The 17987-nt window shown below is 42.2% G+C and overlaps 1 protein-coding gene across 1 annotated transcript in view; it reads left to right on the top strand.

Annotated features, from left to right (window-relative positions):
* REPS1 (RALBP1 associated Eps domain containing 1) overlaps nucleotides 1-17987 on the top strand; it is a 566482-nt gene that overhangs the window by 368142 nt on the left and 180353 nt on the right. Inside the window, 1 exon segment of the mRNA XM_029596463.1 lies at nucleotides 9491-9571. Coding sequence (XP_029452323.1) covers nucleotides 9491-9571 — 81 coding nt within the window.

Raw genomic sequence — 17987 nt, forward strand, 5'->3', positions numbered from 1 at the left:
TAACTTCTTCCACAACCACCTGCTGTGATTTCAGGCTGCCTCATTGCGAATAGCACCCCAATTATTGTGCCTGCTGCACGAGTTGTCTGCTATTGGCCTGTTGTAATATGAGTCAGCCTGTATCTTGCTAATCATCCATATGTGAGGACTACCATCCAGCTTGTCCTGGGAGAAAGCAGAGTTGATTACCTGTAACAGGTGTTCTCCCAGGACAGCAGGATGTAGTCCTCACGAAACCCACCCGCCACCCCGCAGAGTTGGGTCCATTTACATTTATTTTATTTTTTCGCTCGCGCTTTTTGCTACAAACGAGACTGAAGGGAGATCCCTGTGGACACAGGGATCATGGCATGCTGGGCATGCTCAGTGTGCCAGTCAAAGTTTCTAGAAACTTTGACAAAAGTGTTTCGTAATAGGCCTCCGCCTTATTATGTCACCCATATGTGAGGACTACATCCTGCTGTCCTGGGAGAACACCTGTTACAGGTAAGCAACTCTGCTTTATGCGGGGTCTGCTTCAATTGAAGGCTCCCATAAAACCTCCCACTGTGTCTTGGGACTTCAGTGTGGCTTTAGCTCAGCTATCGAAAGCTCCTTTTGAGCAGCTGAGCACCTGTGACCTGAAATACCTAACCTGGAAGGTCAAATTTTTGGTGGTGGTCACTTCAGCATGCAGAGTCAGCGAAATCCAGGCCTTAGTGACTTATCCACCTTATACAAAATTCTATCATGACAGGGTGGCCTTGCATAAGGGGACCCTAAGTTCCTGCCTAAGGTAGTGACGGATTTCCATCTTAACCAGTCGATCATCCTGCCAATATTCTTTCCCAGGCCCTATTCGCACCAAGGCGAATGAGCACTGCATGGTTTGGACTACAAACGAGCCTTAGCCTTCTATCTGGAGTGGACAGAAGCTCCTAGACAGTCCACCCAACTTTTTGTTTCTTTTATTAAGAATAGGTTGGGTGTTGCCGTTGGCATACAGACTCTATCCAGTTGGCTAGCAGATTGCATCTCCTTCTGTTATGGCCAGGTGTGACTGTGTTTTGAGGGTCATGTAAAGGCTCATTCTGTCAGAGCCATGACAGCATCGGTGGCCCACTTGCGAGCAGTTCCCATGGAGGAAATCTGCAAGGCTGTGATGTGGAGTTCTCTCCACACATTCACATCCCATTACTCTCTGGATAGGGATGGCCGACGAGACAGTAGGTTCGGCCAGTCTGTCCTCAGGAACCTGTTTGAGGTGTAGAACCCAATTCTCCCAACCTAGGGCCTGTTGTTTGGATTCAGGCTTTCTCCCTCTTTGTTTCCAACAGCACCTGTGTTGTGCCCGTTGGCACCTGGTTATGTGTCTCTTGGTCCCCTTTTGTGTTGGGGAGCAGCTTGTAGGTAGAGATTCACCCATGTGTCCTTGGAGAAAGCAGAGTAGCTTACCTGTAACAGGTGTTCTGTCAGACCAAGGGTCCATCAAGCCCAGCATCCTGTTTCCAACAGTGATCAAACAAGGCTACAAGTACCTGGCAAATATCCAAACACTAAGTAGATCCCATGCTACTGATGCCAGTAATAGCAGAGGCTATTCTCTAAATCATCTTGATTAATAACAGTTAATGGACTTTTCCTCCAAGAACTTATCCAAACCTATTTTAAACACAGCAACACTAACTGCCCTTACCACATCCTCTGGCAGCAAATTCCAGAGCTTAATTGTGCGTTGAGTGAAAAAGAATTTTCTCCACTTAGTTTTAAATGTGCTACTTGCTAACTTCATGGAGTACCCCCTAGTCCTCCCTTCTAATATCCGAAAAAGTAAATAACTGATTCACATCTACCCGTTCTAGTCCTCTCATTATTTTAAAGACCTCTAACATATCCCCCCTCAGCAGTCTCTTCTCCAAGCAGAACAGCCCTAACCTCTTTAGCCTTTCCTCATAGGGAAGCTGTTCCATCCCCTTTATCATTTTGGTTGCCCTTCTCTGCACCTTCTCCACTGCAACTATATCTTTTTTGAGATGCGGTGACCAGAATTATACACAGTACTCAAGGTGCAGTCTCACCATGGAGCGATAGAGGCATTATGACATTTTCTGTTTTAGGTAGAAAGATTAAATCCAGAACCTCCAGGGTAGCATTCTCTGAAATGCTCCCTGTTCCAAGCGCAGGTCACCAGAGGCAGGCAGAGCTCCGGAGTCTCAATGCGTGGATGAGAGACGATGGTGCAAGGAAGAGGGATTCAGTTTTGTTAGGAACTGGGGAACCTTTTGGGGAAGGGGGAGTCTCTTCCGAAGGGATGGGCTCCACCTTAACCAGGGTGGAACCAGACTGCTGGCGCTAACCTTTAAAAAGGAGAGCAGCTTTTAAACTATAACAAAGGGGAAAGCCGACAGTCGCTCAGCAGCGCATGGTTCGGAGAGAGGTATCTTCAAAGGATACTAATGATGCATTAGAATTAGGGCATCCCGACAGTGAGGTTCCAATAATTAGAAAAGTAGTCCAAGTGCCTGTAACTAAAAACTCACCTGAGCTAAAAAATTCTAACTTATCCCTATCAATTAAAAAGCAGAATAAAAATACAAACAAAAAACAAACTTTGAAATGTTTGTATGCTAATGCCAGAAGTCTAAGTAGTAAGATGGGAGAATTAGAATGTATAGCAGTAAATGATGACATAGACTTAATTGGTATCTCAGAGACATGGTGGAAAGAGGACAACCAATGGGACAGTGCTATACCGGGGTACAAATTATATCGCAATGACAGAGAGGAGCACTCGGGAGGAGGTGTGGCGCTTTGTCAGGGATGGCATAGAGTCCAACAGGATAAACATCCTGCATGAGACTAAATACAAAATTGAATCTTTATGGGTAGAAATCCCTTGTGTGTCAGGGAAGACGATAGGGGTATACTACCGTCAAGATGGTGAGATGGACAGTGAAATGCTAAGAGAAATTAGGGAAGCTAACCAAATTGGTAGTGCAGTAATAATGGGAGACTTCAATTACCCCAATATAGACTGGGTAAATGTATCATCGGGTCACGCTAGAGAGATAACGTTCCTGGATGGAATAAATGATAGCTTTATGGAGCAATTGGTTCAGGAACCGACGAGAGAGGGAGCAATTTTAGATCTAATTCTCAGTGGAGCACAGGACTTGGTGAGAGAGGTAACGGTGGTGGGGCCGCTTAGCAATAGTGATCATAATATGATCAAATTTGATTTAATGACTGGAAAAGGAACAGTGTGCAAATCCAAGGCTCTCGTGCTAAACTTTCAAAAGGGAAACTTTGATAAAATGAGAAAAATTGTTAGAAAAAAACTGAAAGGAGCAGCTACAAAAGTAAAAAATGTCCAAGAGGCATGGTCATTGTTAAAAAATACCATTCTAGAAGCACAGTGCAGATGTATTCCACACATTAAGAAAGGTGGAAAGAAGGCAAAACGATTACCGGCATGGTTAAAAGGGGAGGTGAAAGAAGCTATTTTAGCCAAAAGATCTTCATTCAAAAATTGGAAGAAGGATCCAACAGAAGAAAATAGGATAAAGCATAAACATTGGCAAGTTAAATGTAAGACATTGTTAAGACAGGCTAAGAGAGAATTTGAAAAGAAGTTGGCTGTAGAGGCAAAAACTCACAGTAAAAACTTTTTTAAATATATCCGAAGCAGAAAGCCTGTGAGGGAGTCAGTTGGACCGTTAGATGATCGAGGGGTTAAAGGGGCACTTAGAGAAGATAAGGCCATCGCGGAAAGATTAAATTATTTCTTTGCTTCGGTGTTTACTGAAGAGGATGTTGGGGAGGTACCCGTAATGGAGAAGGTTTTCATGGGTAATGATTCGGATGGACTGAATCAAATCACGGTGAATCTAGAAGATGTGGTAGGCCTGATTGACAAACTGAAGAGTAGTAAATCACCTGGACCGGATGGTATACACCCCAGAGTTCTGAAGGAACTAAAAAATGAAATTTCAGACCTATTAGTAAAAATTTGTAACTTATCATTAAAATCATCCATTGTACCTGAAGACTGGAGGATAGCAAATGTAACCCCAATATTTAAAAAGGGCTCCAGGGGCGATCCAGGAAACTACAGACCGGTTAGCCTGACTTCAGTGCCAGGAAAAATAGTGGAAAGTGTTCTAAACATCAAAATCACAGAACATATAGAAAGACATGGTTTAATGAAACAAAGTCAGCATGGCTTTACCCAGGGCAAGTCTTGCCTCACAAATCTGCTTCACTTTTTTGAAGGAGTTAATAAACATGTGGATAAAGGTGAACTGGTAGATATAGTATACTTGGATTTTCAGAAGGCGTTTGACAAAGTTCCTCATGAGAGGCTTCTAGGAAAAGTAAAAAGTCATGGGATAGGTGGCGATGTCCTTTCGTGGACTGCAAACTGGCTAAAAGACAGGAAACAGAGAGTAGGATTAAATGGGCAATTTTCTCAGTGGAAGGGAGTGGACAGTGGAGTGCCTCAGGGATCTGTATTGGGACCCTTACTGTTCAATATATTTATAAATGATCTGGAAAGAAATACGACGAGTGAGATAATCAAATTTGCAGATGACACAAAATTGTTCAGAGTAGTTAAATCACAAGCAGATTGTGATAAATTGCAGGAAGACCTTGTGAGACTGGAAAATTGGGCATCCAAATGGCAGATGAAATTTAATGTGGATAAGTGCAAGGTGATGCATATAGGGAAAAATAACCCATGCTATAATTACACAATGTTGCGTTCCATATTAGGTGCTACAACCCAAGAAAGAGATCTAGGTGTCATAGTGGATAACACATTGAAATCGTCGGTGCAGTGTGCTGCGGCAGTCAAAAAATCAAACAGAATGTTGGGAATTATTAGAAAAGGAATGATGAATAAAACGGAAAATGTCATAATGCCTCTGTATCGCTCCAAGGGGGGGGCCGCACCTTGAATACTGTGTACAATTCTGGTCGCCGCATCTCAAAAAAGATATAATTGCGATGGAGAAGGTACAGAGAAGGGCTACCAAAATGATAAGGGGAATGGAACAACTCCCCTATGAGGAAAGACTAAAGAGGTTAGGACTTTTCAGCTTGGAGAAGAGACGACTGAGAGGGGATATGATAGAGGTGTTTAAAATCATGAGAGGTCTAGAACGGGTAGATGTGAATCGGTTATTTACTCTTTCGGATAGTAGAAAGACTAGGGGGCACTCCATGAAGTTAGCATGGGGCACATTTAAAACTAATCGGAGAAAGTTCTTTCTTACTCAACGCACAATTAAACTCTGGAATTTGTTGCCAGAGGATGTGGTTAGAGCAGTTAATATAGCTGTGTTTAAAAAAGGATTGGATAAGTTCTTGGAGGAGAAGTCCATTACCTGCTATTAAGTTCACTTAGAGAATAGCCACTGCTATTAGCAATGGTAACATGGAATAGACTTAGTTTTTGGGTACTTGCCAGGTTCTTGTGGCCTGGATTGGCCACTGATGGAAACAGGATGCTGGGCTTGATGGACCCTTGGTCTGACCCAGTATGGCATGTTCTTATGTTCTTATTCACCATTTCCTTCCTAATAATTCCTAACATTCTATTTGCTTTTTTGACTGCTGCAGCACACCTAGCCGCTGATTTCAATGTATTATCCACTATGATGCCTAGATCTTTTTCCTGGGTGGTAGCTCGTAATATGGAACCTAACATCGTGTAACTACAGCAAGGGTTATTTTTCCCTATATGCAACATCTTGCACTTGTCCACATTAAATTTCATCTGCCATTTGGATGCCCAATCTTCCAGGCTTGCAAGGTCTTCCTGCAATTTATCACAATCAGCTTGTGATTTAACTACTCTGAATAATTTTGTATCATCCGCAAATTTGATAACCTCACTCATCGTATTCCTTTCTAGATCACTGAGAAAATTGACCATTTAATCCTATTCTGTTTCCTGTCTTTTAACCGGTTTGTAATCCATGAAAGGACATTGCCTCCCATCCCATGCCTTTTTTGTTTTTTTTAGAAGCTTTCTGAAAATCCAAATACAGTACGTCTACCGGTTCACCTTTATCCACGTTTATTAACCCCTTCAAAAAAATGAAGCAGATTTGTTAGGCAAGACTTTCCTTGGGTAAATCCATGTTGACTGTGTTCCATTAAATCATGTTTTTCTATACGCGCTGAGATTTTGATCTTTAGAATAGTTTCCACTATTTTTCCCAGCACTGAATTCAGGCTTACTGGTCTATAGTTTCCCGGATTACCCCTGAGTCCTGTTTAAATATTGGGGTTTCATTGGCCACCCTCCAGTCTTCAGGTCAATGGATGATTTTAATAATAGGTTACAAATTTTAACTAATAGATCTGAAATTTCATTTTTTAGTTTCTTCAGAACCCTGGGATGCATACCATCTGGTCCTGGTGATTTGCTGCTCTTTAGTTTGTCAGTCTGGCCTACTACATTTTCCAGGTTCACAGTGATTTGGTTCAGTTCATCTGACTCATCACCAGTGGATCAGATACAGCAAACAACTAATCAACATCCAATATAAAAACAAGCTAATAGTTTTTCACTACAAATCAGAAGCTCTGCCAATAGGGAAAGATATCAATATTTTAGTTCCCAGTGGACCCTTATTACATCAAACAGATGGCACCTGAAAATTATCAGCAGAGGATTGTCTGAATTTTCAGTCCACCCTTCATAAACTCTCCTATTTCTCATCAGGTTCCACTTGAGCAGATGCAGATACTTCAAAGAGCTGTTCTTGCTCATAACAGCAAAAGTGATTTAATCTGTTCCACAATTAGAAAAATACACAGTATTTTGCTCAAAATATTTCCTAGTTTCCAAGAGAACAAGATGTGTTTGCCCTATCTTGGACCTTAGGAACCTAAAAATGCATCTGAATAGGGAAAGATTCAAAATGCATTCTTTAGCCTCAATTCTCCCTCACCTGGAGAATCAACCACTAGCTAACTTCTATAAATTTAAAGGAAGCTTATACCTCTATTCCTATACATGTGGCTCATAGGAGGTTTTGGTTTGGAGCCCTTTTTAAAGATCGGGGTTACATTGGCCACCCTGCAGACTTCAGGCATGGTGGACAATCCCAACGATAACTTACAATTGACCAGTAACAGATTTGCAATTTCATTTCTGAGTTCTTTCAGAAGTCTGGGGTGTATTCCATCTGGTCTGGACTATTTGCTACTCTTTAGGTTGTCAATGTGCCTTATTACATCTTCCAGCTTCACAGTGATTTGTATCCATTCTTCTGAATCATTGAATACAGTTTTTGGCACAGTTATCTTCCCAACATCCTTGTCAGTAAACACTGAAGCAAAGAATTCATTCAGTTCTTTCACAATGGCCTTATCTTCCCTATGTGCCCCTTTAACTCAATCATCTAACAGTCCAACAGACTCCCCCACAGGCTTCCTGCTTAAGTTTTTATTATGAATTTTTTATTCTAATCTTTTCAAATTCTCTTTTAGCCTATCTTATCAATGTTTTACATCTAACTTGCTAATGCTTGTGCTTTTTCCTTAGATGGGTCCTTTTTCCAAGTTAGAGCAAGGGAAATATGTTGTAATGCAATCCTAAACTATAGGAATCCCCACTTGTGTGTCGTCTGTAGTCCTTCTTGTCCATGGAAAAAGCAAAGTTGCTTACCTGAATCAGATGTTTTCTGTAGACAGCAGGACAAGTCACACACAATCCTACCCTTCTTCCCCATAGAGTTGTAGTCTAGCTAGGAAACTGAGGATACTCATGCAAGGGTGACACACGCAAACAGCCACACATGCTTAGTAAAGACTTCTAGGTCGTTCTGAACTCTGAGAGAGTATGTCTAGGTCTGCACCATTGGATGGTGTCACCCACTTCTGGGGCTGATTTGACCTGCTGTCTACAGAGAAACACCTGTTACAGGTAAACAACTTAATTTTACTGTGTGTAAAATAAAATTATGATTTTCAGTAAAAAGTGTATTTTGTTTTGTTTAGACATTTACAGTGTATGTAAATTAATGCAAATGTGACAGTTACTGCCCCTGAATGTTTCTAACCCGTGCCCCACAGCATTAGGAACCCGTGCTTTCAGTTTTATTTTCCTGAGAATTTATCAATTATAACAAAACGCAGAACAGAACATCAGTGGAAAAGTAATTATTCCAACTGATTTTTCTCCCATTTTTGTTTCTCCCAACATATTCCCAGGAAAATAAAATTAAAACTGAAAATGAAGGTCCCTATTTAGAATCTACCCCTGAGCTGCTCAGGAGACAACAAGATATGGCTATAATCCTTATAGTACATGGTCCAGTCAGTGCATAATTTACTTGGGATTAGTGTTTGAAACCTATTGCACAACAGAGTTTCAACTATTTTCTACTGCCATCTGATATTACTGCTGAATGTGTTGTAGAAACATTTCATCTTTTAATAATGGTTCAAAAATATATGTAAGAGCTTAAATCCTTAGATGTAGCAGCCATGCTCATATAAAGGGTATATGTTCTGCTTGAATTTGCACAAGGTTTAAACTTATGAATAGTAGTGGTAGTTGTCGAGGCTTGGTGCTACTGCTCACAAGTTTCAAACTAGCGCTAATTCAACCCATGTTTGTGTTTACCAAGTGTCCAATATATGCACACTTACTTATCCCTGTGCTATAGACACTTTTGTACCATGAGAGCCATGGAAGTTATATAACATCATCCTTTTATTATGTATTTTGCCACATACTTTAAATTTGCAGTACTTTAAAAAAAAAAAAAAAGATTTAAATGTTGTTGTGATTTACCTGGACATTTGTGAATGAAATATGAAAACTCTTGGATTTTGTCGCTTAAAATGGATTAAATTTTACATAAACGATATACAAAGCATTTTCAGGTTTTATATTAGCAGGTGCAATTGAACCAGTATTTACCCAATCTCAATTTAATTGATTTCAACAAGCTACCAATAAATTTGTTGAACTTTTTTCCTTAATGCTGTGGAGCATTTCCTAAATGCATGTTTTAAGATTGACAGCATGAAACTGGTTATTAAGGCAAGAAGTTCAGGGTCTTGTGCTACTTGGTTTTACAGAGAGCCTGAGAAAGCTATTACATTTCACCAGTGGAGTGACTGGTAAATTTGTTTAAGATAATGTAACATTTTATAGCAGGCCAATAAATTCAAATTGAATGTTTCTGTGCACCCACAATTCCTTACAAAAAAGGGGTACTGCATGTTGCATCTCTTGCAGGATAATATGCTCTCTTTGATCAGACATGCATGCAGTGTTAATATTTTAGTTGCTCAAAAAAAATCTTACAACTGTATTTGTAAATTGTTTCTTTAATAATTGTTTCTGTTTTATTTTAATCTGTCTATGCTCATCATAACAAGAAACGTCTTGCAGAGCAACTCCCTGAACTCTTAAGCTAAATCTTCACAGTGATCTATTATTCCATCTTTCTCATCATGCTGACTTGTCTCTCCTCTGTCTGTTCAGCAGTGGGAGACGTTTAGTGAACGCTCTTCAAGCTCACAAACTCTGACCCAATTTGATTCTAACATTGCACCAGCTGATCCTGTAAGTCAATCACTTAGCTTGCTTGTTTGAAATTAATTTTATTAACCCTGATTTTCTGTACAAAGTATTTCAGCTGTTATGCATGATTCAGTGAACTGCTTAGATTGGAATGGTGGCAGGCTTTTATTAATTTTATCTGCTTATCTGCTAGACATATGCACATCTTCACAATTGTTTCTATTTAGCCAATGTAATGATTACATAAAGTTTCCCTTTAAATTTTGATACGGTGCAGCAGTTTTGCCTGCGAGATAAAATCTATGCAAAGCAGGATTTAAGGCTGATACATATGTAAATTATTTTCTGTGTTTTAAGATTATGCTGCATAATAAACACATCCTACCAAATTTAAGAAACATCTTCCCTCTAAAGTAAAGCCAAAAGCCCAAGCACTTTATTTGTTAGCAGAATAATACCTGATAGGATGTTTGCTTCTATAGAACTCAGGGTCTTGAGGCTCAAAATTAAGCAAACTTACAAAAGCTGTATTTTTTTGGCCTAGCAGTTTCCTCCTGTTCTGGGTTTCACTGAGCCTCTGTTAGGCCACGGTACCATAAGCCTTCAAATAATTTCCATGATTTTTTAAATCATTTTTATAGCCCCCTCTCAACTCAAACTAATATGTCAGCGACAGTCTTTGTTTAAGGGCCACATTCTACAGCTGTTTGAAATCCAGCTAACATGACCCCAAAATTTGTTGATTATATGTTGCTATTATATAATGTCTAAGCCTTCCATTCCCCCTGCCCCCCCCTGCCCCCCCCTGCCCCCCCCCCAAGGGATTGTGAACATTTCCTCTGCAGAATGGGTAGCTCAGGAAGCAGAACCCTAGTCTGTGAATTAAACCCAGGTATTTCACATGGCAGTGCAGAGCCAATCTGAAATCTGTATGTTATGTAGCAAGGCACCCTAGTATATAACAGTATTTTTTTTATATTTAGACCAATAAAAATAAAATATGAAATACTTTTTGAACTGGAAAAAGCATTCAGAGACTAGATGTGGACTGAAAAAAATTGAAGTTACCTGTGCTTGTGTATCATGTGTGTAACAGTATATAAACAAGCTGGTGAAGGTACAGAGACAGTAAATAGACTGTTTTGTGTTTCATAGTACAAGAATTAGAGGGCATCCGATGACAGATTGATTTAAAACAAAGTACTACTACTTCTATTGCATAATGCATAGTTAGCCTGCAGATAGGGCCACTAATCTCACCCAGTGCCGTAAGGGCCACAGAATCTAGCCTTTGCCAAGGAATTGCCAGGTCCCCCAGAATTGTAGAAACCAGGGGCCATGACAGGGGCAGGCAGCATCAGATTGGGTACACACCTCTCTCGCACTCCTTGTTCACACCACCAGTAACCTGGTGCTGATCCAAACAGTAATGTTTAAGGCCCACCAAACGACTTCTGCCTGTGTGCTAGTGTCATGTATGATTCGTTGTGCAAGTCCGACCCTGGAGGCAAAAGATGACAACATGGCCTGAAGTGCTGCTGCTCTCTGACTCTGCCTGCCCAGGTAGAAAGGCAGGAGGAATCAGTTTAGGTTGTTAGAGGGGCTTGGGGGTAAGGAATGAAAGAGAAGGCTTCGGGGGGGGGGGGGAGGAGGGAAAGGCACCTGGTGAGGGAAGGGTAAGACAGGATTATGAGGATATTGTCTTGGAAGGTGTATATGCGCATATGAGAGAAGAAGGGTGAAGAGAGGGTATTGAGGGAAGGAGATATGGCTTTGTGAGAGGACCCAGGGATGTGAGGCAGTAGCAGGAATGTGATTGGGGAAGGGGCAGACATTTCCCTATTCAATTCCCACCAATGTGGTATCTCCCTCTCCTGATCTGGATTCTTGCTCCCCAACTCCTCCATCTTCCCACCCAAGATCCTCAAACTTCTCCCCTTCCCCCCTATATCACCACTTCTCTGTCTCAGCTTCAATCAACTTTATTGGTATGATTATTTGTACATGTGCTGCCAAAGAAATGTATAAAGTTGGAGATCACGTGGGGTGATGTGCTGAGGAGGATGTGACTTCCTTCGGCTCTGGGTGGCCCCGCTCCCAATTTAACTGGCATTTAAGAAAAATGGCGGATATTTTTTGATCAGCTTACTGCTGAAGATACTGGCACATGTCTATAGTGCATTTTATGCAGAAATCTCCACAGCAGATGGCCTCCCGGGGCAGCAGAAAGGAGAAAGAAAAGGACAAGGGGAGAACGGCGGAATCTAAAATGGCGGCTGCCATGAGCAATCCCGAGCCCTCCCTTCCCGGTCCGATTACAGTCGCAGTCCTGAAGGACACTATTGCTGCAGCCCTCTATGAAAAACTGGCAAGTATAGCCTCACAACTAACCGAGGTGCGAGACTTATTGTCTGAGTTGGGATCGAAAATAGAACACGTGGAAGTGAGGTTATCGTTCATAGAAGATGATATGACGGCAACCGCGGGGAAGCTTGCTGCACATGATGCAGCTCTCAAAGAATGTCAGGACAAGCTTGATGACTTGGAAAACAGGTCAAGGCGCGTGAATCTACGTTTTTTGGGTCTCGCTGAGACAATCGATAGTGAGTTGGGAGAGTTCTTGGAGGGATGGCTACCAGGGGCGGTGGGCCTAGAAAATCTGAAAGGCCTACTTTGTATAGAAAGCGCCCATAGTTGGCGTGAGGAAACCATCAGACCCACGCCCAAGAATCGCTATTGCAAAACTCTTTAATTACGCGCACAAACACCGAATATGGCTCGCTTATCGCAAAAAGCATGTTACTGTATAATGAAAGCCGCGTCCGCATCACCCAGGACTACTCCATACAGGTCTCGCAGCTGCGACGCAAATTTTCTGCAATTTGTTCACACCTGATTGGTAAACAGGTAAAATTCGCTCTGCAATATCCCGCTACCTTGAAGGTTTGGTGGGAGGCCCAAGAATTTGAGAAGCAACATATCAAATAAGGATTGCTAACGGGTAAGCGCGAGAGGCAGCAGCTTGAGTCATGGATTAATAGCTGAGGTTAAAATCGTTGAAAGTTCAATGTTGTGGGTTTGTTGGATCATGAGTGAATTCTTTAAAGAAATACTCCTGACTCATCCGGAGTGGATTGCAGCTCAGATGTTAAGGAAACTGAATCGGAGCCCCCCCCCCCCCCAGGGAGCATTCCCGCTACCCCAAGGAGACATACCCATCTGGAAGGCTAGGGGCCAATACAACCACGTGGCGAATTACTAGTTGAGGCTAGTGGGCTGAGCCCCCCCCCCTCGTACCATGGGCTGTAGAGATGTGCTTCATGTAAAAATGTTGTCGGGCTTTGTTTCGGGGGCCCCTCCGTGTGAATTTCATTTTTCCCGTGGTTCAGGGTTTGGTTTTTTTTTGGGGGGGCACAGATTTTCGGATTAGAGCGCACTATTGAGAGTTAGCGCGCACTAACTCAAAAATGAATTTTTTCCGAAATTAGGAAAAAAATTCAATCATTTTTCGGTTCTCCCAAACCATTCTGAATTAGGCAATTTCATTGACATTGCCTAATTTGGGGAAATCAATTGCACATCCCTAATGGGCTTTAGCTGGGAAAGCTAGCGGGATGACAACCTTCTGGACAATGTGAATTTCCTGAGCTCCACAGCAGTCAATGCACATGTTATGGATTAAGTGGGTCTTAACCTTGTTGAGGATCCAGAATAAACCCTCTGAGGCCAACTTCACAGTTTCCAGGCTGTGAACCATCGGCTCAACTGGAGTGGGCTACAGCTTTTCACTTCTCGCTGGATAACTGAGACCATTTTTCAGTGGAATAGCTGCTGCTCGCCAAAGATATCCTTCATCTACCTATTCAACAGAGGTGGCCCAGTAGGAGTTGGAGGGGCCACTGGCACGCAACTGGTTATGGAGTGATCTTAAAGGGCACCGAGGACACAAAATGCCAGATATCCTTGAGATGGATTGTGGCTGTTTAATTACTTTTATATGGGTTTTTTTAGGTTTTACAGCGCACACCAGTTTGAAATTTGGGGGCGGGGAACCGGGACACTCTAAGACTTGCTCTCCCTTTAGTTCTGGTTCTTGTGAGAGAACCAGCTGTTAGTTTATTAATAATGAAGGGGTTGGTAAGGGGGCGGGAGATTGAGAGAGGCTCGAATTATCAAAGCAGGGCTCGGGTAGGGTGGATATGGGTGGGGAAGGGGAAGAACATATGGGCTAGAGGGCAAGGACTGTCCAACACAAAGGTAACAGTCATAAGTTCTCAATGTAGAGCGTTGCACGAGTTTGTAAGGCATGGGGGAGGGGGGAGGCTGGGCATCCCTCTCCTGTGGGAAATGTGGAAAGTTGGATTTAAGGTGTATCCAGTCGAGAATAACATGACAAACTTGGTCTCTTGGAATGTGCATGGTTTGGGTTCACCGATTAAATGTAAAAAGATTTTTAATCACCTAAATAAACTAAGAGTGTAGATTGCATGTTTACAGGAGATGCATCTAAGTGAAAAAGAAAGCTTGAAGCTGCACAGAGAATGGGTGGCTAAGTGTATATTTTCTATAGCACAAGGGCATAAAGTGGGGGTAGCGATTCTCATTAATAGAACTGCAGATTTCTCATTGGAAAATTCAGTTACGGATCCTGAGGGAAGATATGTGATCATCATAGGCAAATGGCAAGGTCAGGAAGCAACGATATGTAACATCTATGCTCCTAACGAATATTCACACGATTTCTTTGTAAAAATATCCAATATTCTCCTGTTTCATATGAAGGGGGTCCTATTTCTATCGGGTGACTTCAACTGCTTACACGACCCTGCTGTGGACAGATCTCCAGCGAGCAGAATGCCTGCTGCTCGTAACCCAAACGGTATAGTTTCTTTGTCAGGAGTTGGATCTCCTGGATGTGTGAAGGGTCTTGCACCCCGATGAGAGATACTTTACGTTTTTCTCTAAACCGCATGGCTCATTTTCCAGAATTGATTACATCCTTATTGCCAGAATGGCTTTTCTCTTAGTTAATAGGGCGGATATTGAAGCCCTGGTCCTAACTGACCACTCCCCAGTTGCAGTCTCACTCTGTATTGAGCAGAAAACGACTGGCAAAACATTAAGGCATTTCCCTATTTATCTCAAAGGGGACAAAGATTTTCAGAATTATTTAAGGGAAAAATGGCTGGAATGTAAGTCCCACAATGAGCAACATGCAGATGCACCCCATTTATATTGGGAAGCAGGAAAAGCAGTATTAAAGGGGGGACATCATTGCCTATGCCAGTTCAAGGGCCAAAAGAATAGACAAGGAAATCATGCAGTTAGAATCCCTTCTAAAAAACAAAAAAGCAAGGACAGAAATGATAAACTTGCCCACAGGCACGAGTAGAGAGACCTTTTATAGCACCTTAAATAATTTAAACACAGTTTTACATATGCGAGCCTTCAAAGCATTACATGTCACCCAACACTTCTTTAAATTTGGTAACAAAATAGGGAGACCGTTGGCTAATCTGGTCAGAGCCACTAGACCGCATACATTTATAAAAAAAAAAATGCAAATGCAGAGCGGGTCATGGGTTGCCCACCCAAACGAAGTGTGTGAACAGTTCCGTGCTTTCTATGAAACCCTTTATGCAGCGGATCAAACGCCACCCAGGGAGGTGGAGGAGGCCTTCTTTTCTGATATTGTGTTACCTCACTTGTCTACTAGTCAGAGGGAATTTATTAACTGGCCTATCCAAACATACAAAGTCCTGCATGTAATTAATGCCATAGCTGCAGGGAAATCTCTGGGACCCAATGGGTTTTCATACGATTTTTATAAACTACTAAAAGAACAAATAGCGGTCCCCCTAACCAGTTTTTACAGCGAGTCGTTTAATAATGCTCACATTGTTTTACCTAAACCGGGGAAGGATGCCAGCCTGCCCTCCTCATACTGTCCCATCTCACTGCTGAATAGCGAGTTGAAGTTACTAGCAAAAATACTGGCGGATAGGCTTAGCATACTTCTCCCTAAATTAATATCGGAACACCAGGTGGGATTTGTGAAAGGCAGGAGAGCAATGGGTCATATCATTAAATTGTTAATGGCCATGAAAATGTGTTAAGACAGGAAAAAGGAGGCCTTAGCCAGTGGGATTTGACGCTGAAATGACATTTGACAGGGTTTCTTGGGATTATCTCTTTTCCATTCTTAGTCGTTATGGGTTTTCGGGAGCGTTTATAAATTACATATTGTTACTGTATGACTCTCCGACATCGCAAATCATAGTTAATGGCCTATCCTCACATAAGCTATATCTCCAGAGGGGAGTACACCAAGGATGTCCCCTATCCCCCTTACTTTACATATTGTCCATCGATCCGCTGTTACACAGGATTAACTCCCACCCAGACATCAAGGGCTTTGTCAGGGCAAGGATAGGGTTTAAAGTCGCTGCATTTGCAAACGATGTCCTGGTGTTATCTTCGCCCCGCAAATCTCTCTCAGTACTAATAGAACTACAATTCAATTTGGGATTTTCGCGGGATTGAAAATTAACTGCGACAAATCAGAGGCTCTTGATATCAATCAGAAAGTACAATCAACTTGGCGTGGTCCCTTCCCATTAAAATTGGTCTTGGGTGTGATCAAGTATTTGGGGGTGTTCATCCCAACATCTCTGGAGTCTATATATAAATTAAATTTATTGCCTAAAGTAAAACACACGTTAGAATCCCTTGCCAGGTAGCAATTGTTACCACTATCATTAAAAGGCTTCTCCCAAAATGGATGTATTCTCCCAAAATGGATGCTTCTCCCAAAATGGATGTATTCCCTTCAAATGCTTCCTCTGTGGCTTAAGACACGGGATGTTCAAGTGGTTAATAAAGCCCTTAATAAATTCTTGTGGGGCGGTAAGAAAGCGAGGATCCCTTTGCGAGTGCTTCAACAGTCCTATTCAGAAGGGGGCCTGAGGCGCCCTAGCCTGTTCAAATATGGGTTAGCCTGCAGTATGAGGTTTCTAAGAGACTGGCTTTTTGCGACCTCTTTTTACACTCCATATGCCGTTCTCCAGGAGTGGTATGGGGTTTCCTCGCTAAACTCATTACTCCACAGGAACAGGGGAAAATCCCTTCGAGTTTCCACGCTCATCTTCTTGTTATGACGTGCCGTCACACCTGGAGGCGAGTGTGCACCTGGGTAGCACAACCGAGAGACATATCTCCCTTGTTATGTATCATGAATAACCCATACTTCGAACCCGGTAGAGGCTCATCGGTGTTTCAGAGATGGAAACAAATGGGGCTAGAATACCTGTACCAGTTAGTTCATCCTACCTCGGGAGTACTTTATAGCTTTGCAGAACTTCAACGAAGTTGTCAACTCCCCAAGTCAGATTTTTACACTTATTTACAGATAAGGCATTTTATGTTTACAAGGGCTGATAGCTGGCAAAATGTTAATAGCACTACGGCCCTCACGAATCTTATGCTAACTAGGGGGGGAAAGGGTCCCAGCATATCCAAATTTTATAAAGAATTGGGGAGTGAGTCGGGAAGAGGCCCGTCAGCCAATTTTTTCATGATGGAAGAGATGTGCTGCTTTTTCCCTCTCGTTTGATGACTTCCTGTCTGCATATTCCCACATTAATGAGATTACCACCAACGAGATATTACGGGAGACCCAATATAAATTTTTATGGCAGGGGTACATCCCACCAGCCCAGACATAGAAATTTAAATTATGCGTTTCTCCAGAGTGTGTCAAATGCAGACAAGAGATAGGGTCCTATTATCATTGTTTTTGGGATTGCCCCGCCATTTCGATCTTCTGGAACGCTATTATTCAGAGGTGCTCGCAGATGTGGCATTGTGTAGTTCCACAAGATCCGGGAACCTGGCTATTTGGGGTCTCGCCGCCCCTGAGGTCTGCACAGCCAGAGCTTTTGTCATTTATCTCTAAGGCAGCATTGGTGGGGAAAAAAGGTGATATTAACAGAATGGTTGAGTGACAGAAACCCTGATCCTGAACACTGGTTTAGAAGAATGTTAACTCTTTATGCGCATGAATTTCAGATAGCCCAAACTCAGTCAGAATCCAGTAGAACAGTTATGAACGCTGTGTGGACCAAATTTCAAGAGTTTCTTCAGCCCAGAGATCATTCCACCAAGTAGGCAAATGATAAATCATGTTGTACTGGGTTTGTTCATCCCTAGGGCTTTAGAGCTCACAGCATCCTCTCCACGATTCTACCTTGGATGTTGCCTAAAGTTAACAGTTGGTGGAAATGCTTGGGGGGGGGGGAGAGGGGGGGATCAGTGGGAAGAGTATGGATATTGGAAAATCCCATGGTGGATGGACATCGTGGAAGATTATGAAACAGTTCTGATAGTAGTTTCTGGGGCTAAAGATTAAATTCTGTTATTGACAAACCTTTACTGGAATGTATCTATTGTTCCTTTGTTT

Source organism: Rhinatrema bivittatum, chromosome 3 (genome assembly GCF_901001135.1).
Source record: "Rhinatrema bivittatum chromosome 3, aRhiBiv1.1, whole genome shotgun sequence".
Taxonomy (NCBI): domain Eukaryota; kingdom Metazoa; phylum Chordata; class Amphibia; order Gymnophiona; family Rhinatrematidae; genus Rhinatrema; species Rhinatrema bivittatum.